This window comes from Pinus tabuliformis, chromosome 2_2 (assembly GCF_031772625.1).
Source record: "Pinus tabuliformis cultivar Carrire ecotype Pingquan chromosome 2_2, CPIR1, whole genome shotgun sequence".
Classification (NCBI taxonomy): Eukaryota; Viridiplantae; Streptophyta; class Pinopsida; order Pinales; family Pinaceae; genus Pinus; species Pinus tabuliformis.
This window is the reverse complement of record NC_142300.1, coordinates 1014230896-1014255679: the sequence shown is the minus strand read 5'-3', so window position 1 is coordinate 1014255679 and position 24784 is coordinate 1014230896. Positions and strand designations below refer to the sequence as shown.

The window sequence follows — 24784 nt, the reverse complement described above, 5'->3', positions numbered from 1 at the left end:
CCAGTGCAACAGTTCGGAGGGTTTATTATTATTAAGCAGTTGTTTTGAATACAACTCTAGATGCCCTGCCGATAATCCAGTTATAGAGAAAAGAACGTTGGCAGAAAACTTAGTGAGATTACCTCACTCCACCCGGCAAATCTCGACTGGTTCAACAACTGAATTCACTGCCCCCAGCTACAATTGCGCTGCCCCTTCGTAGTAACTGCTTTGGCCTGCGTGGAGCACTCTGAGGCTCTGTGTCAGCTCTGCGCAGGGTCTCCTTGCCTCCTAGAGCTCTGATGTCAACCCTCTCGGCTGATCTGACAACGCCCCAACAAGTTCCAGACATCTGCTGTAAGACAACTCTTCCTCTACACCTCCCCTTTTGGCTCTGCGTCAAGCATTGCGTGGGCCCTCCTGGCCAAGCGTCAACCCTTTTCCTGGGTTTGCACCGCCTCCGCTGGTGCTTCTCTGCCTCTCTGCTGAGTATTCAGGGTTCCAGAGAAGATACTCCAACCCAACTATCCGTACCCTTTTTCTTCGTCTTTTTCTAGAAGTTACACCCACAATTATATTAATACCCATTAATATTCCAATTTTCCTAAAGTTTAGACTTAGGAACTCCAATAAAAATATTAATTATTTTAATATAACTGTCTCTCGGTAGAATTTCCCAAAATGCTTTCTCGATTCTTTGGAATACATGTGCCCAAGCCTCCCTGCAAAATTTGAGGCCTAGAGCACATCCGATGCTACCCCAAATAAACACACCCAACTCTTCTCGATCTAGATCGAAAAGGGGACTCCATCTTTTAAGTAATACATGTACCATTTCTATGTGCCAGAATTTAGTAAGGACCCAGTCTGCGTGTTCAGGACTGTGGAATTGGAGAGCAAACCAACCCTTTGGCATAGTAATAACCAACGGTAACACATCCAGTATCTGACCCCAGATCTTCGAGATCCATTTTCGCAGGTGAGAAGCGGTGTAATGCCTATCGCAAACCCTTCCAACTAGAACCCTACTAGTTGTACGAATGACATTAGCCATAGGAAGTGGAGCTATCAGGTTGCGGGGTGGGGGTTCCTTCTTAACAACCAGAGTAGGGGGGGAGCCAAAACAGATGGGGGAAGGGGGAGGCAAGATGGTGGAGAGGAGTGAGTGAGTGAGTGAAACAGAGGTGAAAACCCTAGAGGCTCCCAGATCAACTAAGGAGGATGTCGGAGGGTGAACTTCAAGACAAGAATCCAAAAAATGAAGCGATGAAGGAGATGGGGAAGAGAATTCAGGTATGTTAAAGAGTAGGGGGTCATCAGGGTAACAGTGAAACAAAGATCCCACGGACACACGACATTTATTTGTTGTTACTTAAATAAGCTATACAACAAGGTAATGTATCCTCAGAAACATGTTACCCTGTAAGGTCATAATTATGTTACTCAAGTTATCATAGTCATTGTCAACTCAAGGTTCTACTAGTCAAAGTCAAGATATCAATAACTTGTTATGTTAGTCATCATCATTTTGCATGTACAGTGTCAAGTCTAATCATAGTCAAAATGTCAACATGTGTGTTATGTTTACGTGATCCAGTGTTGCGAAAATCGTTATCGAGATAATATCGGCCAAGGAAAAGATCGGGGAAAAATCGTAAAATACAAAAATATTCATTTTTTTTTTTTTAATTTTTTTAATATTTAAAACATTTACAACATAAAATAAATACATTGACATATAAATATGATAAAGAACTAATATATAAGATGTGTAATATCATTTCTAGTGCTACATCACACATAACAGTGAATCATGTCCTGAATAGTAAGTCCTGACTCGAGTCCCAACTCAGCCTCAAAATATCAACAAAAAATATAATAATGTATCTCATATCATGAGTCATCATGTCATATCAATGAAATGAATCAAATAACTAAAGTCTAATACAATTGATGTCCTCTGCCCCTCTTGTGAGAAATGCAATAACTTTTCCTTTCCTTCTTGATGTAGATGCCGATGGAGTTGGTAGTTGTAACGAATAAAATATATAAATAATATAAATATAATGTAAAAGATAATAATCATAAATAATAGTTAGTTAAGCTAGTAATTAGGTTGAAGAGGCATGTCTAATAGGACATGACTTTTCATGAAGAGACGCTTGGTAGATAAGCGAGCCTCTCGTTCTCATTTGTAATTCATTCTTATTCATTTTATTTAATATACAATATTTGTATCCTCATGGATATCTTTATATTCCAAAGTCTTTTGGAATAATTAATTTACAGAAGGAACTTTGTTCGCTTCATTTGGTATCAGAGCCACGTTTGGTTGATCATCAGGCCTTTGGCTATCAACCTATCATCAACCTTGTTGCTGTCATAATTAAAGCGTTTCGCCACACATTGGGAGATTCTCCATTTTTTAGGTCTTTGGCCATTTGCTACTAAAAAAAAAAATAAAAATAATAAAGAAGAAGGGTATATAAAAAAAGAGGAAAGGAAATAATATATTCTGAACAAAGAAAAAAAAATTGAAAATATATATATATATATATATATAGATATATATATATATAGATATATATATATATAAAGGTTTTACATTATTGATAAAAAGTGCATAATAAAAATAAGCGGGAATCTTTTCAAGTATATTTAAGACTTTTTACGTGGAGAAGCCCATGATTTTAGAAACCAATGGTAATTGCCCCTGGTTTTAAAACCAGTGGTAAGTTTTACATTTTACGCGGAGAACATTAACCGAGGTTTTAGAAACAACCCATGGTAATTGACCCTGGTATTTTAAAAGTAAAAGATATTTTGATAAACATTGGAGAAAAAAGGTGTGATCTAAATAATTTTAATCGTTCAAATCTAAAGATTGTGATGGTACCAAGAGTCATGTCTCATCCAAATTTTTTGAGAAAAAATATTTTATAATTATAAAAAGGGATACTATATAAGCCTTATATAGTTACATATAAAAGGAAAAGCGGGTCTCAAAAAAGTATATATAAATTTTATATAATTATAATTTTATAATATATATAAATTAAAATTATATAATATATATAATTTATAATTATATATATTAAAAAAATTATTATTATATAAAAATTTTATTAAAAGAGTGAACAAAGAAAGAAGATGAAGAAGAAGAGAATATTTGAAATATATATATATATATTAGATTTTTATAAGAGAGAAGTGGAAATATATTTTATAGATTAAAAGAATATATACAAAAAAAAAGAGAAATTATATAAAAACAGAGAAAAAAAAAGGAGAGAGAATATACCATATAAAAAAAAAAATTGTTGAAAAAAAAAGGAAGATAAAAGAAGTGAAGAAAAAGAAAAAAATATGGAATCCATGAGTAAGGAACAAAGACAATAAATCACAAGAGATATAGAACAATTAATTACAATATTTGAGTGACAGATTGAGAAGAGAAAGAGAATGGATTCCTTCTTCGATTCTCTACATTCATCATCACTTCCACAGAATGATGTTATCCAGTGTACCGAGAAAGTGCAGCTAAAAGATCAAGAGAATGACAAAATAGCCAAAGTTCAACAAAGCAAGGAAGTGTTAGAATGCAAACATAAAAATCTTGTGGATATACATTACAAAGAAATAATGGAAAAGGACGAAGAAATTTCCCGTGTCAAGGACCATGTCGAAAAATTACTGGCACAAGTGAAGAAGACTAAAGTCTCAAAGAAAGAACTCAAGCAACATTTATCAGAACAAGAAGAAGAAAATGTACGTTTAAAGAACCTTAATAAAAATTAATTAGAACAAATCAGAGATCTAAAAGATGAAAAACTTAAAATTCAAAACACTGAAAACAAGGTTGATGAATCAAAAACCAAAGAACTTTTACGTCTGAGAAATCATAATCAAAGTCTGCTCAATCAAACTAAGAAACTTAAGGAGGATAATAAAGCATTAAAATATAAGTTGGAACAAATCACTTAAGAAGAAGTATCGAAATCTCCAGTCACAACAGTTCAAGTGGAAAATAAGGGAACGAATACCGATCCAGTGAATATGAGAACTCAAGAAGACAAGTTAGTTGAAGAAACGACACGTAGATGTTGCAGTTCAAACAATGGACATCCCAAGTAAATGTTCCATAACCAATTCAACAACATCTTCGCTAGAAGAAAATCTAAAAACTTTATATCGACATCCGAATCATGAGAATAGACAAATCAACCAAGCTGTGTATCAGGACCATTCAAACTGTAGACAACAAATTAATGTTTCAGAGAATAATGACGTAACATCAATTTTGTCTTATGCTGACAAGTCGTTACAAAATTTTAGTGATCAGAATGCTATACAGAAGATTAATCTAGGATGGTCTGATCACTTCCCAGTGTGACAATTTTGTTTGTCACTAAGAAGATCTTATCAACTAGTATCGATGAGGATGACTATTCCCAGATAAAAAGACTTTCGAAGTAGAAAAAGAAATCAAGCCTTTTTCATCTACAAGTTTCGAGGACAAAGCTTTTTGAGCAAGAAGGCAATGTAACGAATAAAATATATAAATAATATAAATATAATGTAAAAGATAATAATCATAAATAATAGTTAGTTAAGCTAGTAATTAGGTTGAAGAGGCATGTCTAATAAGACATGACTCTTCATGAAGAGACACTTGCTTGGTATATAAGCGAGCCTCTCGTTCTCATTTGTAATTCATTCTTATTCATTTAATTTAATACATAATATTTGTATCCTCATGGATATCTTTATATTCCAAAGTCTTTTGGAGTAATTAATTTGTAGAAGGATCTTTGTTCGCTTCAGTAGTGGACTCTACTGTGCTCTAGAAGCTGAAGAAGTAGGAGCTAGAGGAGGTAGATCATTTCCTCTACTGGTGGCAGGGGTAGCCCAGGTAGGTGGTGTCACCTCCTCGTCCTCCTCCCCCTCTATGCCTTCAACTACCTCCTGCTCTAACCAATCATCGACAGACTCCATGAAAGGTCTCTCGGCCTCAAGTCTCCATGCAGCAGTGGTGTCAATCCCATCCAATGAGATGGCCTCCATATTAGGTATCCTCTCAAGTTGCCTCACCCACAATCGAAGATTGTAGTAGACATAGACCATGTCATTAAGTTGCTGGGACTCCAACCTGTACAAATATCATAAAATAATAATTATAAAAAAAATATTGTTTAATTAATTCAAAAAATTAATTGGAAATTTGCAATATTTTAAGTTTTATGTTTAACTTGTTGTGCTTCTTGTTGTGTATTTTTTCAAATACACTCCAATTGCACTCACATCCTGAGGAGCTACATGTTTGGCTGAGGATTCAAATGGAAAGCTTTTGCAGATGGGGTACACTGGCACCATACATTCTCCACCATGCATCTACAACAAAATTACAAATAAAATAAACATAAGAAAAAAAAATGAAATTTGAAAGTTGAAGCAAGTATGAAGTTATGAATTTGAAGAGACAATGAAATTTGAAACAAACTAAAAAACACTTGGCATTTTAGTTGTCCTATCAGTCACAACCATCTCAAAGCCAAATGTGCCACCTGCCATCCTGTATATCTCCATTTCTTTGGAGATTTCTGCACGTTTTGCTGGAGATTACACCATCCTTTGAATACGGGTTAAGAATCCATTCATGATCTCAGCATCAAATGCGAACCCACATGGGTAAGAAAATGCGGGGTTCAGGTAGAACCCTGCAGCATGAATGGGGCGATGGAGTGTGTTGTTCCATCGTTCATCAATCACTTCCCATAGCAGGAGTTGTTTTTGAAACCTCTCATCTCCCTTGTCATCATAGTAGGCCCGAATGGATTCTTTGGCCCTGTCCATAGCCTCATACAAATAGCCCATTGCGGGCTTCTCACCATCAACTAATCGAAGAACCTTTACCAAAGGTTCAGTAATGGTGCACACCTCTTGCACTGCCGCCCATAAGTCTTCCTTGTATGAAAATAATCTGCATACAGCCTCTCCCTCTGGTTTGCGGCTCACTGTCAAATCACGCCACTGATCTGAAAGAAAATTCTCTTCTCATCCCACATAGAATTCAAGAGGGATTGAAGAGATATGAAACTGGTGGCAAACCGTGTAATGGTGGGGTGCATCAACTCCTTGTTGTTGGTGAATTTTCTCATCAAGCTAAGCATAGATGCATGATTATATATAAATTTTGTAATGCTTTTTGATGAGTCAACAATATCTTTGACAAAGGAAAATTTTTCTTTGTCTTCCAAGATCAAATTAATACAATGTGCAACACAAGGTGTCGAAAATATAGTAGGATGCCTGTCCATAAGCGTCCTGCCAGCAGCAACATAATTTGCAACATTGTCCGTTATGACTTGGACAACATGTTCTGCACCCACCTCCAAAATAAACACATCCAACAAATCACATAAAGTTTTTGCATCTTTGATATGTGAAGATGCATCAATATATTTGATAAACATTGTCCGCTTGGGACAACTAACCAAGAATTTTATAAGGGTTCTCTCCTTTTGGTCGGTCCAACCATCTGACATCACAATGCATCCTGTTTGTGCCCATGATGCCCTGTGCTCCTCAAATCTTTTGGTGCAGTCAACCTTTTCATCTTGAAGAATGCGGCCTCTAAAGTCGCCATAAGAAGAGATTTTGTACCCTGAGTCAACAGTTGCAATAGCATCAACAATAGGCTGGAAAAATGGATTATTCCTTGCAACGCTGAAAGGAATATCACTTCAAAGGAGAAACTTGCCCAACAACTTGTTAGCTTGTTATTTCTCTTTTTTTTAAGCATTGAAGTATTAGATGGTTGTGAACCAGCCGTGGTTCTAGGAACAAAAAATGATGAGGCAGCTACAGAGTTGGTTGTAGACATTGATGCTGAAGTAGAACTAGTACCACTTCCATATTCACCTGAGCCTAACACCCTCCCTGCTAGTTGCTTCTTCACTTTTACTTTGGCCACTCTCTCTTGCTCTAATTCTTCTATTGATTTCATGGCTCTTCGGATATGATTTCTGCATTTGTATTTTTGCAAGGCCCTACATCATGTCTAGGGATTTGTGCAAGGTGATACTTTAATCTATAAACCCCCCCTAACATACGCTGCTCGCACAACTTGCAAGACAAGTTCAATCTATCAAACCCTCCATCAGGTTCACCAAATTCCCACAGAGGTTCCAATTTCCTTGGCATGTTTGTAACTTGGTTGAATTCTTGAGTTTTAATGTAAGATGAAGTTTGAACTTTGAAGTTGAACCTATGGCACAATAAGAATTGCAAGTTACAAAAATTAAAAAAAATTACATACATGACAATTTAACAAACAAAAAAACCTCAACACAATTCAAAATGAACTCTATTCACTCTATGCAACAAAAATGAAAAAAAACACCATCAAATCCACTCAAAAATCTTTGATAAACAATGGATTATAGAAACCCAAGCAATAACAAGAAAACAACCAAAAGAAAATGGCCAAATTTGGTGCCCATACCTAGAAACCACGGTTTGTCAGAGAATTTTGATCCAAAGACGAAGTTCTTTTGCTTGGGATGCTAAAATCTCAAAGCTTCCTCCTCCTCTGCCTTATTAGACGCCTTCCAGGGTTCCTCTCCTTCTCAGCTCTCAATCTATGCCGCTGTCTGTTCAAAATGAGAAAATAAAATCATGTTTTCCCTTTTAAAAACGCGCTGTCCGCCACCCCCAAGATAACTTCCTATCGAATCGTGATAACTTCGAAATTATCGCGATTTTTTGAAGTTAGTGTGATTTTTTGGAAAAAAACCGCGTAGTAACCGGGTGATAATATCAACATTTTTAAAAAACTCATGATTTTTTATTGTTATCGTGATAATGTTGCGATTTTCGCAACACTAACAAGATCTACTCTTACGAAGTCAAAGGCAAAATGTCACCACACAAATCCATCCCATTCTTAGTAAGTCAAAGTCAAGGTAGTTGTCATCATACATGTTATGACTTAGTGTGTCAAAGTCAAGGTGACTGTTTTCTTGTATATGAGATGTCAAATCTACTTAGAATGAGTCAAAGTCAGGGCAAAATATCAGCTGCTATCACTGAGCTAGAGTCAACAGTCAAGTTCCATGTACTAAGCCAATTGTCACTCACCAAGGATATATCACTCTTTAGGTCAAGCCAACACAAGGTCAATGGTTGAATGATCACTGCTATGTCTAAAAGCATAATGTTTGTGTCTAGATATCAAGTCTACTCAAAGTCAACAATCATCAGTCAACTTAATTGTTATCAAATCAAGTCAAGTCAAATCAATGATGAGTTATTAGGACCTTTCCATGTACCAAGCCATTTGACAATCATAAGTCAATGCAAGGTCAATACAACAGTGCCTAAGTGTCATATTGCATGTGATATCAAAACAATTCTCAATGAGTCAAGGTCACGGTAATTGTCATCATACTTGCTATGTCAAGAAAATGTCATTAAGGTAATTGAGATGTCAACTTATGATGAAGTTAGGTTAAGTAAAGCAACAAGTCATGCTAAGTATTCTAAGTATACAATTGTCATTGTCACCAAGTCAACCAACATAGTCAATTGTTGTAAATGATCAAGTTGCTGTACTACATCAAGTTATGCACAAGTCACATCAATGTTAGGAGACCTATAATGATTCAAAAATCAATGCCAAAATAGACCAAAGGTTGTTCCAAAGTTTTGCATCAGCAATTGTCTGTGTTGCACGGGTACCCGCACCCGGGGGTGGGGTTCTCGAACTTGTCCCGGGTTCCCGCACCCAAGTACCGGATTCCGGTACGGGTTCTTCCCAGACGAACCCAGAAGAACCGGGTTCTTCCATGAAGAACCGGGTTCTTCAAAAAAAAAATTTGGGTTCTTTTCCTTTAACGGGTTCTTGGGTTCTTCGGGTTCTTCGGGTTGGGTTCTTTGGGTTCTTCATAAAAAAAACTATATTAAAAATTTAATTTTCAAATAATTTTTTTTTATTGAAATTTAAAAAATAACTTATAACAAAGGTAAAACTTATAACAAAACCTAAAAAACCCTAAATCAATTCTTGTAAATCAATTTGGAATGAAACATTCTTCCACGGTCCTTACCATCAAAACCTGTGTTGCACGGGTACCCGCACCCGGTTTTTAAAGTTTTTTACAAGTCTTGTTTTTTAAGAATTCTTGTATATCAATTTGGAATGAAACATTCATTCCCGAGCCAAATAACCATCAAATTATAAACTGTAGTAAATGCACACATACAAGTTCAGACATTTTCGGTCAAATAGAAAGTGGGATTGAGACCAGCCATAAGCTGTAATCAGCTGATGCTGTTAAATGGCGAAGGGCTATTTTGGACAATGGCTAAATTAAGTATCAAAATCTGCCAATTTCTCACAGCATTCTGATAACATCATGTTAAGATTAAAACTAGGAAAATATGCCTAAATCATATATGGTCTCTACAGACTTGTACACCAAGTAATCTCTAAAAACTGTGAAGATGTTTTATGTTTAGATAAATAATATTCAGGCAGAGCTTCACACTCAAAGACAAACTATCCCTCAAGCCATCAGATGGCTGCTGTGCATTTTATTGGGAAACAAAGGCTGATAAGCGTGTTTTGTGGAAGGGTAAGGCTGCCACTGTTTTTGGGATTGCTTTACCACAGAGCACACCATGCATGGGGCAGGTGGATGATTAGACATCAAGAAAATTCTAGACCACTATCAGGTTGAGAAGAATCTCCTATGAAAAAATTGTGTTTTTATATGGGAGAGACTAAACATTCAAAGCAAAGTTACAAGCTCAAGCTCCAGCCAGAATGAGCAATTTCAATAAGGAGAGAAGTTGTCTTGAAATTGGAGCAAGAGGCAGAAATGCTAACACTCCTTGGCTGTGTAGGAGGAAGGGTCTGTACGACCACAACCTGATTCATTGATAGGCATCCTTGCAAATGAACCTAAGCTGCATAGTTATTTTAAAGCCTGTGTGTGACAAAATCTGTCCCAAGTTTCACCAAAATAACTGAATCTAGCATTTATCCTAGTATGTATTTTGAATTTTCAGTTTTAGTAGTAGCCTTGAGCTCTCTCACATTGCTGTCACAGTGTCATGGTTACACGGAAAAGATTCAAAAGAACAGTTTTTTGGTGATAAATTTTGAAATTTCAATGTCAATTTTGAATGTTCAATGATGTGCATGTTTAAATGATTATCATTAAAGTTTTCTAGTTTAAAGTTGAAAAAATATACAAATTCAAATTTCATATATATTATTAATTATAAATTTATAATTTATAAAATATAATTATTAAAATTTAATATTATTATATTACCCGACGAACCCACGCGCCCTGTTTCCAAAAATGCCGTCCCCGTCCCCGCACCCGCGTTTCCTGGCAACATAGGCAATTGTTCATACCTCACCATATAGAGATGTAATTTAAAGGCATAAAAGGAAGGCTGCAAAGCCCTAATGGACAAACCTTACTTTAATTAGGCTTTCCTGCCTTAACAAAAATCATATCACCAAAAAATGCCCAAACCAAAACACACTTATACGCAGGCTTTAGAGGGAGGACCGAAACTTAGAGGCTGCATGCCCTAGCCGCAAATATTTGTACATAGAAGATGCCCTTATCACAAACACTATTTCAAAAGGTTAATGCACAGAACTTACCTTAAGACCGAAGACAAGAAGAATCCTTCGCTCCTTTGTACTAAAGACAACCCTCAAATTGTTCGAACCTTGTTAATTGCCTCAGAAGCTAGGTCGAAAAGTTTTGCCTTAGATTCCACAGGCTGGCCGAAAATTTCGGAGAGCTAATTCAAGAAAATTTGTTGAGTAATTAATGACTTAGATGATTGATGGAGGTGTTTCTTTTACAGTGTATAGGAGGGGTTTTATGGAAACATTGGAGGAGGCCTTTTAGGGTATTTCAAAAACAATTTCCTTTTTAATAAAAGTAATTTAATTTAATAATTGTTTGTTTAAGCTCTAAGGAATTTGTACACTAACCTTTAAGGACCCTATTTAAAGTTTGAAATCAATGATTGGCTGAGTGCACATGGTCATACCAAGATTGTGAAGTCAGTGATTGGTTTATTGCCTTTGGTTCTTAAAGTTATTCCATTTACACATAATGAGATTGTGGTAATTATCACTGTTATATATTGATAACTGAAGGTTAATAAGGTGTCATGTTACAACCCTTGGGGTTTTAGCCCACAAACTAGGCCTTCAATTTCAAACTCTTTTTTCGAAACAAACAAGGAGGAACTACGGGGCGTTCCACATATCAACAAAAACATCTCTTTGAGGAGAATCTAATGACCTAGATCTCCAACCCAAACTCAATGGTTTAACCCTTCAAAAACCCTTGACAAAGTCAGGGTACATACTCAGTCCAGGGAACCCAAACCCTATGACTTGGGTTTTCAACCATCCAACAATGGAGTTGCCAACTTGATGTAATCCTACAATTACTAGGAAGCGCTGATCAACCATTTGACATCAATGACTGGTGTTTTTTGTCAAAGTCAAATCTAGTCAACTCCATGGGTTGATATCAATGACAACACCATCCAACAATAATCAAGTCCCTGCTTTTGGGATGATCCTTTTGCCACAAATCTTGCCTTATACTTCTTAACACTACCATCAACTACATGTTTGATCTTGTAGATCCATTGAGAAGTGACCACTGACTTCCCTTTAGGCCTCAGTACAATATCCCAAACATCATTCCTCATGATGGAGCTATACTCTTCCATCATGATATCCTTCCAAACTTGTTGGTCTGTTGCCTCCTCGAAGGCCATATAATTGGAAAATCTGGTAGGTGGTTTACTTTCCTTGAAGCTGTTGCTAGGAGCCTCCACATGCTCCTCAATGTCCCTCAAGGTTTGCAAGACCCATCTGGACTTCCTCCCGATAGAGATTGGAGGATCGTCGTACTTCTCCTCATGATTAGAAGGTTGTGTCCCTAGTGCTAGTGCTAGTGGTCCTTGCTCAACCTTTAGAGCTTTATGCTCTAGATCCTTTGCCCCTGCTAGATTTGACCCATGTGACCTCCTAAAGGTGCTACCCTCCTGAAATTTGACATCTCGACTTGTCACTATCTTCCTATGACTTGGAATGTGGACCATGTAGGCCTTTGAGGTTTCACTGTATCTAGAATAATGCCATTCTCTGTTGAGGACTCTTTGAAGGATTATGGACATAAACTAGACTACCAAAGATACGAAGATGGTTTACCTTTTAAAAATGTCATAAAATTTCAATTCAAATACAAGAACTAGAACTACAAACAAAACTCTATGCTCTACTGCTAGAAGAGATGGATATAGTGCTATGTGCAGAATGGTTGATGCAATTGGGAAGTTATGCTACAAACCTTGAAGAATAGCTCAGGAGTTTAATTTGCTGGTCAACACCATAAATTATATGGTATTGAAGCTCCCACTCTCAAACAAGATTTACCAATATATAAGAACCTCATCAACATTTGAAGCATGAACAAAGTCAAAGCCATAAAAACAAATAAACACCATTCCATAGAAATGTCATCCCGTTTATTATGCTTTGAGGACAAAGCTTCCTTAAAAGAGGTGGAAAATGTTATAAACATAATAAATGATAGTTAATTAGTTAGTGACAGGTGTGTCTTATTAGAAAGACACTGCCATTAGTGAAAAGGCACCCTGCCTAGGTATTTATAGCGTCGACCCTCATTGTAATATTCATCATTTTATCAATTAATTATCTATCAATACATTTATATAATTACAAATATATTGTCCTCAAATACAAATAGGAACTATTTGTTACAATCACCATGCTTTACCTATATTGTACAACTTTTTTGTAATCTAAGTTCTCATAGAGTATGAAAGATTTTAAAATTACTATGTTTCAAGGGCACCTGTTCCACCCAAAAGAACATATATAGCACTGTTCCCATGTTTTGGGGAATTATGGGCCCTTAGGTGTTGACAAATGTAACTAGTGTCAGTCTTCATAAATGGTTATTAAGTCATGATGTAATGTATTTTATCAAAAGAAAGAAAAATAAATTTTATTATAAATAAAATTGACTTATTAAAGCATGGGTTTCATGCTTGGGTCAATTGTTTATAGGTCAAAGCCTCCATTGCAGGCTTCTAGGGTTTATGTCAATTGTCCTTGTTCATGTTATAATGTAAAAGACCCTTCTTAAGCTTCATTTGTCAAGAAAGAAATTTATGTTATGTAAATTAGGTCTCCTAGGCCTCCTCCAAGTCGGCCTCAAGAAAGGACAAGTCAGCCTCAACAACGGAATTCAACCTCACAGAGTCACTATATATTGGAGCAACTTGACTCATTTGGACACACACTCTCAACAAGTTTGAATTGCAGTGGTTGGAAGCAGAAAAAGTGTGAAATTCAAGAAGGAAGAAGAAAAGGGCTAGCAAAGGAGAAGGAAGTCATTATTTAGCTAAGGAAGTCGAAATTTCTCTATCTTGTCTCACACTTGTGAAGGAACTGAAGCTGCATGAGGGCTGAAATAACAGTCTTGAAGTTGGGCCGAAATTCTGATGTAGTAGGATTGAAAATCTGTCTTTGATGTAGTATGGATGCAATGTTGAAGCAGTGTTAATGCAGTGTTGTTGTAGTCAATCTTTGAAGGTTGGAAGAATAGTTTGAGAGTTGACTTGGTGGAAGAGGAAGGTATTTGGGTTTAAGGTCTTGGTCTATCTCAATTTGAATTTACTGAAGGAAGAGTTCTGACAAGGTTTTCCCCTATACCTATAAAGGGGTTTTAGCCCTGGCTGAGTGTCTACTTTTGGTGTCCTCGATCTTCATGCTTTTGCTTTGATGATTGCTTGATGAGAAGAAGATAAAGAAAGAACATAAAGAAGTTAATAATAAAATAATAATATCACAAGTAATTATCAACATAAGAAAATCATTTTCTTTCTGCCTTTTCGATTTTCTAACATGGAATCAGAGCTAAGGTAAAGAGGGAAGAGAAAGGCAACTTGAAGAGCTATTGAGGAAAAGGAGATCAAAGGAATGTCATTAAAGAAAGAAGATAATATAAAAGAGATAAGCATACTTACTATCTACAGGAACTATGTCAAACCCAATGAAGGGAGAAAATAAACTCAAAGGAGCATCAAAGGAATGTCATTAAAGAAAAAAGATAATATAAAAGAGATAAGAATACTTACTATCTACAGGAACTATGTCAAACCCAATGAAGGGAGAAAATAAACTCAAAGGAGCCTCCAATTACAGGGCCTGGAAAAAGAGGATAGATCTCATCCTCGAAAGCAACAAAGTTTTGGATTTTGTTCAAGGAAAAATCAAGAAGCCTACAGATGAACAAATGAAGCAGAGAAAGCAAAGTTTAGAGAAACCAAAATCTTTGCTATGAACCTAATAGTGGATGGAGTTAAGGACAACCTAATTTCATACATATCCAACATAAATTCCACTCAAGATGTGTATGAGGCTCTCCCCAAATTATTCACCATCAAGAACATTAGTAAAATAACAAGCGTCAGGAATGAATTAAGGACTATTAAGATGAAAAAAGATGATACTGTATGATCATACTTTATAAGAATATCTAGAATCAGAAATGAACGACAAATAATAGATGAAGTTGTCCCAGAAAAATAGTTCGTAATAACTGCACTTCTAGGACTACCAAAATCTTTGAGTGCCTTTGCATCTGGACTTAACAGTTGGAAGGATACTCCAACATTTGAATAAATGTGGAATGCATGCAGTCAAGAAGAAGTTCGAATATCAGTAGTAATTAACAAGGAGGAGGATGAAGAATAAAATACCTCTAATGCCTATTCTGCTCATCACAAGAAGAAGGGAACCTTCAAGAAGTTCAAAGGACCAAAGAAGAAAATGACCTATCCAAGATTGAATGTTACAATTGTCACAAGATTGGTCACTACAAAAATCAATGTTCGGAGAATCCAAAGAATAAGGAGAGAGAGGGATCAAGGAAATGTTACCAATGAAGCTCCACCCAAGAAAAACAAGGCTAAAGAATTGAAAGTCAAGGACTTGTACTAGTAAGTCCTCTCTCTCATATATCTCTCTTAGTTTTCTATTTTAATTTTTGAATTGTTTTTTTTTATGTTTTTGATTTTTAGAGTTTGCAGGTCTAACATGTCTTGTTAGACATTTTTGAATTATTTTGATAAGTTATAGGTATCCCTCGAGATTGGATTTAGAGGGAGCCCTCACCATTTCACCAAAGATAAGTATCTTACTCCTTGTTTTCTCTTTTATGTTTGGATTCCCTCTCATATCAAGATGTGTTTAAACTTTATATTATATGCTAATAACCTTTTATGTATATTTTCCTTGGTTAGGAAAGCTTACTAAGTGCTCAATATTATTAAGGAGACTTCAAAGGATAGAGTTGAATCATGGAAGAAGTTCTATTACAAAGGAAGCCCATCAAGATTTGATGTCCTACAAGGTTTGCTAAAGAACAATTCAAGGGATGTCTTAATATACAAGTTTTGTTGCAAGGTTCTCTTCATAGAAATGATATGTTCATTCTCTTTTGAAATTTGCTTTACATCACTGACATCGTTATGTGTAGGATTTTAAATCTTAAAGATTCTTGTTAGGGTGTGTTGACCATCCCATGCAACTACCCCATAGCTATACATCTTTTCACGCATGGATTTTCATAGTGTCTGAGCATTTAGATGATCCACAGATTCATCATTATTAGCTATATGTACACTATAGTTTTGTAAACCCATTCTGCACTTTGTAATGGAAATGATCCTAGTAAGACAAATGTATGTAACAACTTAGGTAAATTTATTTTTCTGATGATGATTTTTATCCTAGGAGGTTTTTAGTCTCACCGATTCAAGTGTGTTTCTAAACACGGATGATCGACAGAGTTTTTCCCTCCAGCCTCACCCCAAAGCTAGGGTGGATTTTGTCGTCCAGATTTTAAATGAGTCTTAGTGTTATTTATCAAATCTCTGTAAAAGTGATTTGGGAATAATTCTAACTATTTGGTTAGATTATTTTATTACAAGTCACTTAATCTACTAGATCATATTTTGTGTCGCAGAAATGGGTAATTATTGAGGGTCTATAACGAACGGGTGTTCCCCCTTTATGGGTTAGAAATGTAATATTTTATATAAAAAATAGTTAGTGCATGGTCCCTCATAGTTAGACACCACAACTAAATATTAGAGGGTTGGAAAAATTAATAATCCCCTCATGTGTCAATTAATTAAAATTTCTTGCTAAAATAAACTAAAATGCTAAGGCCAAAAATTTAATTAATTTAGGACCTAAGAAAAATTAAATTCTCCAACATTTAAAATTCGTGGGTTTTAAAGTTTTTAATTTTTGGAGGTCCCCGACCAAGGGAATATTGAAAATTTCAAGATATTTTGAACTTTTGGGCCATAGTGATTAAGTCAAAGTCAACTTTTTGCGGCAATTAACTCAAAATAATCATTTTTGAGTTAATTAAAAGGAAATTAAAAGTGAAATTCGAATTTCCTCAAAAAGTAACTTTATTTCAACGGCGATGATTAAAAGATCATTTGATCTTCATCAACGGTTGAGATTGTTTTGAGAGAATTAGCCGTTGGAGAATTTTTCTATAAATGAGAGACCTCTCTCCATTATTTGCATCTGATTTCTGAATCGTGTACTTGCTCTAAGAAAGCTCTTGTAACTTTTTTTCTGGTTAATAAAACGCAAAGACTTTGGGGTTTCAGATGATGGTGTTCCTCTTTCAGATTTATGTGGTAATATTGCTCTTAATACTTGCTGCTTTTATTTGCATTTGTGGTTAATAGCCTTTGAGGATTGATCTATATACAGGTATCTTGCACATATTTCTGGGTTTTTTAGAATATCATTTTAATTTGATAGAAATAGTAGGTATCTCTATTTCTTGATAATTTTATGATAATTTTGTAGATCTCTAATAATCTAACAAACAGCTTTAAGTGTGCAAAAGTTATCATTCATAATTTGGGCAATTGGGGAAGTCCTTAGCTCGATCAACCGACTCTTAGTTTACATAATCGAAAAGAGCCATTATCTTTTTAATTTCTGAAGTCATTTTATAGAATATTTTACTTGCAGGGTTTTTCTTGGGCTTGCTCCTTTTTCAAATTTCAAATTTATTTCTAAATATTGTGTAATTTTTTTTTTAAATTTGGCTAATAGAAGGCTTTGAAGAATATTATTATAGATTTGTAAATAACAAATTTCCAATTCATTGGGGTTTTGGGTATTTCATATTTTTGTATATACATGCTTTGGGGTTTTATGTCTTTTATTTGTGCAGGAAAAAATCTGAAAATTGCAGGTAATTTTTGTGGATTCCAGAGAGATCTGAGCCCTAGAGGACATCTCCATTTTATTTGCAGGCTGAGGAGAAATTTCAGAAGGACCATGAGCAAATTGTTTTTAGGGCCTTGAGGCCCAACACTGACCATCTCCAGCCTCATTCTTGGCCTCTATCATTCCACCCTCAGGCCAATCATATTTGAAGCCTTTTTCACCATAATTTTCTCACTAATTTTTTTTCTAAATTTTTCCTAAAATTTCCCGAAAAAAATATAACAATTTTTTCTCAAAATTTTCTGAGTTTTGCATCTGCATTGGAAAATTTTCAGTGACTTGGGAAGCCCATCTTCAAGTGTCTTCAAGCCCTTAGGGGCTGACTGGTGCACATCTTCTAAACCCTTACCTTTTTTATTGATCTAATTGAAAGCAAGATTAATACTAGCATAAAATTCTAGTTATCTGAAATTTAGCAGCAAATTAGTTTGCATCTTTCATTGCATTACATTTCAGAAATATAATTTTTTTCAAAAACTTTTGCGTGCTATTTTCTTAATATTATTTCAATGTCTTTGTTTTTTTTGTATACCCGAGTTTTTAGATCAAATACATTAGTAGATCAGAAAGAATTAAACTCAGAATTTTTCTGAATTTAACAACAAATTTAATTTACATTTTAACTATTGCAAACAAATTTATGAAAATTGTTTTACTGCTGTTCGGTAGTATATTTCTGAGTTTTTTAGATCAAATACATTAATATATCAGAAATAATCTAACTCGGAAATTTTCTGAATTGTAGTTATTAGTTTGTCATTTTAATTTTAATTTGCTGTTATACATAGAAATTTCTGAATATTGCATGGTTACAACTCTGCTGATTTAAAATATAATGTTGGTATTAACACTTGTTTTAAGAGCAGATTTCTAGACTGATATTTCATTGATGTAATCTGAGTTTAAACACTTAGTTTGATTTCGGAAATACATTTGTTTTTACATGCTCATGCGAGTTTTACTTATGCATCTAATGATTTCTGATTGAGTTTTTCATACAAATGAATTTTTGAATTTAAAGGTGTTTTATTCCAGCATTTTACATTTCAATCCATTGTGCATTTCAGTAATTATTTATGCAGATTTTACATTTTGCAGTGCTGGTATAAGTATTCGCTTTCACATTTAGATCACCACCTTTCTGAGCCTTAAGTTGAGTAACATTTAAGACATTTTAGAAATAATTTTAGGCTCTCATTTAACTAAAATTAACCAATTCCGTGCATTTCACATAGTTTTAAGTTTTGCATTTGCATATGAGACAATAGAGTCTTTTCAGCAATAGTTTCCCATCCTTTACTTGAACCTTATTTTATTCGCAAGATAGTTGACTCCACAAGGCAATGGTATCTCTTTCTTCAAATCATTTTGAATCTTTAAAATCTTGCGCAATCTAAAACAAGTATTGGTTGCTTAGCCGTGTCTCCCGGGTTGGTTTGTTCCCAACTAATCTTTCCTTTTTCCATTTCCATAGGGTCTACCTCCCTTAGTCTGCTATTGGGAGACAACTAAAATGGAGTGATTGGGGATCAGTGTGACAGTCCCCGATTTGAGCTATTGTCGTGTTGCCTAGACATTCTGTGCAACAACAGGGTGATTAATCATTAGATTGGATCTACCCTCGTTATACTATCTTTTTGATCATACTTGTGAAACCCTAACCTCCAAGGGTTCACTATAAAACCCTAGCCTCTTGTTGCTAAGGGTATGTCGATGTTGATTATGAAACCCTAGTCTACTTAGGGTTGTTGATGTAGTCTAGAAATCCTCTTCTTTTTGATGTTTAGGGTTTTGTATTGTTATGATAGAAACCCTAGTTCTTTAGGGTTTTCTGTTAATATCAAAGTTATGTATTGAAATCCTAGATCTTTAGGATTTGGTGAATTAGGGTTTATGAACAAAACCCCTGTAATATTTATGTAAGATCTTAAGAATGAAAATCTCGGTGTATATTCGTTCATATGATCAAAACCCTAGCTTGATTGAAATTGTTGCATATCTGACTTTGATATATTGATGTTTGTATCTAGAGTTTACCCAAGTAAGTATTAATATAAGTCTCTAGTATATGATAATGCATCCTAGATATGTTTATGCGAGTATGCTAACCTAATTGTTGATGCTCATGTTTTAGATTGTAAAATCTATGGTTTGTGACCAAACCCTAGTAGAGATTGATACTCTAAGACATGATGATATTGACATGATTTAAGTTTTGATGATAAAATCTAGTGTTTGCAATAAACCCTAGTAGAGTTTGACATGTAATTCTAAAAGCTTATTGTTTAAACCTTAGATATATTGTGCTATGATTAGGCTTTATGTCTCGAGGATGGAGTCTGGGGTTCATGACAAAAACCCTAGCAAGAAATTGAAGTCTAGTATATAAAAATATCTCTCTTGCAGATTATAAACCTAACTAGGTTTAGGTGTTGATGTCCGAAGTCTAAAATGCTTCCATTATAGTACCCTGATTTTGATATAATTAACTTCATGCTTCTATGTTTGTATTTGGTTGTACTTGCTATTAAAGTTTTGTAGGTACATAATCTTCAAGATGATGAAGATGTTTGTATGATAATAATAAGAATGACGATCAAGATGACCTTGATGCCGTAAGAAGGAAGGAAGCCATGAAAGGTTCTCTAATGTTATAGAAGAAGGAAGCGGTTGATCTCCCTAAGTTGCGAGGGAGCTTGGATAGAAAGGGTACATCTCCCTAATTCAGAGGGAGGGCATAGTAAATACCTTGAAGAAAGAAGGAAATCAAAGATTGAATAAAAATACTACATATGGATTTGCAAAGTACCGAGGTTGTATTAGGTGCTACTGAAGAAATAAAAGAAGAAAAGCTTCTGACAAGATGTAAATGTATAACTTGATGATGATATAAGTGGCATCAGAATGATTGAGGACCCCGAAGGTTTGTGTTTACTTGTATATATGTTTAAAAGTTTATTACTGATTGAAGTTTGTGTTTGTACAGGTAAATCTCTCCATAAGAAGGTTGAGCAGTTTGGAAGCATGCTTGAACATCTGGTTTAGTTATTAGGGATAAATGAAGGATCTAGTGGAAAGATGCTTGGGAGGACATCTTGACGGCCTGTGTGTTTGATGTCTAGATCTCGAAGAGGGAGGGTGGCGTTACTCATGGAGCTCCGGCCTTGGATACACACCTAGATCCCTGGGTTGGTGGTAGAGCTTAAAAGTATGATGGTACCTTCAGTTGGCAAAAGCTTGAGTCCCTTAGTCCCACCCGGATAGAATACCCTGGTTAGGTTTCTAGCCTGTAGCACCGAGTTTGCTAGAACTCTTCGTAGTTCATCTTGAGATCTTCCATGTACCTTTGTATATATGTAATTATGAACACCTCCCTAGTTAAGACAGAGTGTTGAAGAATGTAACTATTGTCGGTCTTCATAAATGTATTTGAGTCATGATGTAATGTATTTATCAAAAGAAAGAAAAATAAATTTTATTATAAATAAAATTGACTTATTAAAGCATGGGTTTCATGCTTAGGTCAGTTGTTTATAGGTCAAAGCCTTCATTGCTAGCTTCTAGGGTTTATGTCAAGTGTTCTTGTTCATGTCATAATGTAAAAGACCCTTCCGGGGCTTCATTTGTCAAGAAATAAATTTATTTCATGTAAAATTACGTCTCATAGGCCTCCTCCACCAAGTCGGCCTCAAGAAAGGATAAGTCAGACTCAACAAGGGAATTCGACCTCACAGACTCACTATATATTGAAGCAACTCAACTCATTTGGACACACACTCTCAACAACTTTGAATTGCAGTAGCTGGACGTAGAAAAATTGCAAAATTCAAGAAGGAAGAAGAAAAGAGCTAGCGAAGGAGAAGGAGGTCATTATTTAGCTAAGGAAGTTGAAATTTTCTCTATCTTGTGTCACACATGCAAAGGCACTGAAGTTGTAGGAGAGCCGAAATAACAATCTTGAAGTTGGGCTGAAATTCTGATGTAGTAGGATCGCAAATCTGTCTTTGATGCAATATTGAAGCAGTGTTGATGCAGTATTGTTGCAGTCATTCTTTGAAGGTTGGAAGAACGGTTTGAGAGCTGACTTGGTGGAGGAGGAAGGTCTAGGGTCTTGGTCTATCTCAATTTGAATTTACTAAAGGAAGAGTTCTGACTAGGTTTTCCCCTATAAAGGGGTTTTAGCCCTGGCTGAGTGCCTATTTCTGGTGTCCTTGATCTTCATTTTTTTCTTTTATGATTGCTTGATGAGAAGATAAAGAAAGAACATAAAGAAGTTAATAAGAACATAATAATATCGCATGTAATTATCAACATAAGAAAATCTTTCTGCCTTTCCGATTTTCTAACATTAGGAAATGTCCCCAAACTGCTTGGGACTTGCTGGCTGTCCCCAAGACCTTTTGGGCATATTTCAAGGATGTTTTAGGTAAATTTCATGGGTTTTCTGGGCAGATTTTAGGAATATTCTTGGCATATAGTGATGGATATTGATGATTGGACAATATGACCATTTACCCCATCCATTATTTTTGTATTGTGCTGATTCTAAATCTGTTGTACAAGTTGCAACTCAAGACATGGGTTTTGTATAATAGGTTTTGATTTGAGTTTCCGATCATTTAAGTGATATGTTTTCAGCAACAAATTTACAAGAAGCAAAGTCTCCATGTCAAAAAAAAGAAGGAAATGCAACATTGCAAAGGGTTGATCCTTGTGGTTATTGCTCTTGTTTTTCTCATTTGTTTAGTCATCTCAGCTTTTACAGATTGTTCATGGGTTTCCAAGAGTCACTCAATTTTAGTGCTTCCGCCATCCCAACTTAAAGCATTGTGGAAACAATCAGATAGTAGTCACTTGGACTGGGTTCTGAGTGTTTGAATAAATTCCCAGGCATTCACCTTCTTAATCTGAAATATGGCTCTAATTTCTTAATATACCTAGAGTGTTTTCTATTGATTTTCAACACAGCTATTAAAATATGCAAAACCTATCGAGAAGGGAATGCCTATTATGTTTTAAGATAATCATCATTAACGAGACATATGAGGAAGGAAAGCTGCTATAGGGACAGTTCGGTGTGCCATTGACCCTTGATGGACCTTATTGCGAATTGCAAACAGTTACACCTAAGTTTGCTAAAGGTAAACAACATTTTGCCCATGTTTAGCAGCTAATAATGGGATTCACATAGCCCTTCTTTAAATTGCGTAAACATTTTTAGATTTGGCAAGTGTAAGGGCTGTGCATAATACTAAATAGTATAGCTTGTTATGCTCACATGCTTGAAACAACTACAAATGTTTACAGTGGATTCTAAATTTTAAATATTTTATGATTATTTTATTATTATTATTATTATTATAGTATATAATTGGCATCCCCAACCCACTGCTCTAGCTGTCTCAGGGATGTGTCCCCATGTTCCCATTGTTCCCTTTCCTGAAAACCAGTGTAACATAGTAAAATGATCATGTTTTTCTTAAATGGTTATGATGAGCTAGGAAATTTCGGATATGATGTATTACCAAGGGTGAAAACCAGTGCAACATAGTAAATTTATCATGTTTTAGTTAAATGGTTATGATGAACTAGGAAATTATGGATAAGGTGTGTTGCCAAGGGTGAAAACCAGTGCAACATGGTAAAATTATCATGTTTTACTTAAATGGTTATGATCAGCTAGGAAATTTTGGATAAGGTGTATTACCAAGGGTGAAAACCAGTGCAACATAGTAAAATTATCATGTTTTACTTAAATGGTTATGATGAGCTAGGAAATTTTGGTTAAGGTGTATTAGCAAGGGTACGGGATTGGCATCAACTAATCATGATTGAACTAGAACCAGAATTCTGTCTATTTTATTATGTAACTGAATGGCTTCAGTTTAAGAAATATATTTGGTAATTTTGAAAATTAAACCATATTTTGCTTGTCAAATTGACGGATACTTATTCTGTCATCAATGACAAGAATTAGATCCACCTATGAAATAACCCATATTCATAAATATCTGATTTTTCTTGTGATTTTGGGTTTATTTTCCTTCTTCAAATTCAAGTCAGCTGTGACATTGTTTTCTGGAGGCCATTATTTTCTTAGACCATATCATGTGGTTATAAAAGGATTAAAGAATTCAACATGAATTTCTGAAATTTGAGATCTATTGGTCAGACTTGGCACTAGTTTTGATGCTCTTATTTTTGAGTCTAAAATGCTTGTTTTCTTTGAAAGATGTTAGATTTCAAATATATTCTGATTACACTGTTTTCTTCTTGTTTGTTTTTTGCAATTTTAAACAGAATTGGATGAAAAGTTGGCTTCAGCAGCTTCGCTTGAAGAGAAACTGACTTTGTTGCGGGGGTTCTTTTTCTGGCTGAAGGTGGGGTATTATTTTGTTGAACTCAGTGGTTGAGCTTCGATAAAGTTTTTTTCGCTTCTGAACTCAAAGCTGAAATTACATTTTTGACAATATAGAGGGTTTTGTGCACAATAGCTCTGCTTATGGTAAACGAAGATAGGCACATGTCCAATATAATCACTTTTTCAGAATTCTTGTCTAGCAAATTTTAGTACTAATTTTTTGGTGTTGCTTAATGGAGAGTTACATGGGTTACTTTTTTGGTGTTGCCATCTGATAACCACGACTGTGAAGATCATATTCCTCAGTACATCGGCCTTTTTATCATATCTTTATATGATGCTTTAAAATTTTTGGGATGTATACTGCAGAACAAATTAAACTCTCCAATGTTATTGTATGAGAATTGCATTCGTTATCACCAGCTGCTTTGGCAGAAACCCAAGATTGTGTAGATATCTCTTCATCACAAACTCTACCAGATGATGTTATTTGAACTTGTTTGTACTAATCTAGTGTAGTATATCACCTAAACCACATCTTTTGTTATTTATTTTGAGATGTAGTACTTTCTGTTTTATCTCTTGTTTTGTCTCTGTCATTGGGAATTAGCTTGGAAATATACTTGATCCATAAAGTGTTTTTGGTTTTTCATGTTTATTTGGATGACATCTTATCCTTCTTGTAAATACTTTGTTTCAAAACATGTTTTTTTTTTGTTTGCTGAAGCAAGAGCCGAACCTTCTATTTCATTAATTCAAAAGATAGTTTTCAAAGTGTACATAACCTGTCATTAAAGAGAGCAGGAGAACAGGTACCCCTGTCAAGGACAAGGAACCACCTACTACCTCACGGAAGCACCAAACTCAAGGAAAATCTAGAAGGACCACAACCATTTGGTCAAAACACCACCCGAAGCCAACCAGCGTTAGTAGTCAAACCCGACCCCCCAATGAACATAAAGGAAGGAAAGGACGAGACATGCCAAAAGAAAACAGAGAGATGGCTCGATGGGCCCCACTAAACAACGCAGACTATC

At 35.2% G+C, this 24784-nt stretch overlaps 1 protein-coding gene across 2 annotated transcripts in view; it reads left to right on the top strand.

The window, feature by feature from the left end:
* The window catches only part of LOC149196812 (uncharacterized), a 215757-nt gene that overhangs the window by 116478 nt on the left and 74495 nt on the right, over positions 1 to 24784 (top strand). For both annotated transcript variants that reach the window (XM_089405655.1, XM_089405654.1), the window contains one exon: positions 23687 to 23766. In XM_089405655.1, the coding sequence (XP_089261781.1) occupies positions 23687 to 23766 (80 nt within the window). The remainder of the gene's footprint in view (positions 1 to 23686; positions 23767 to 24784) is intronic.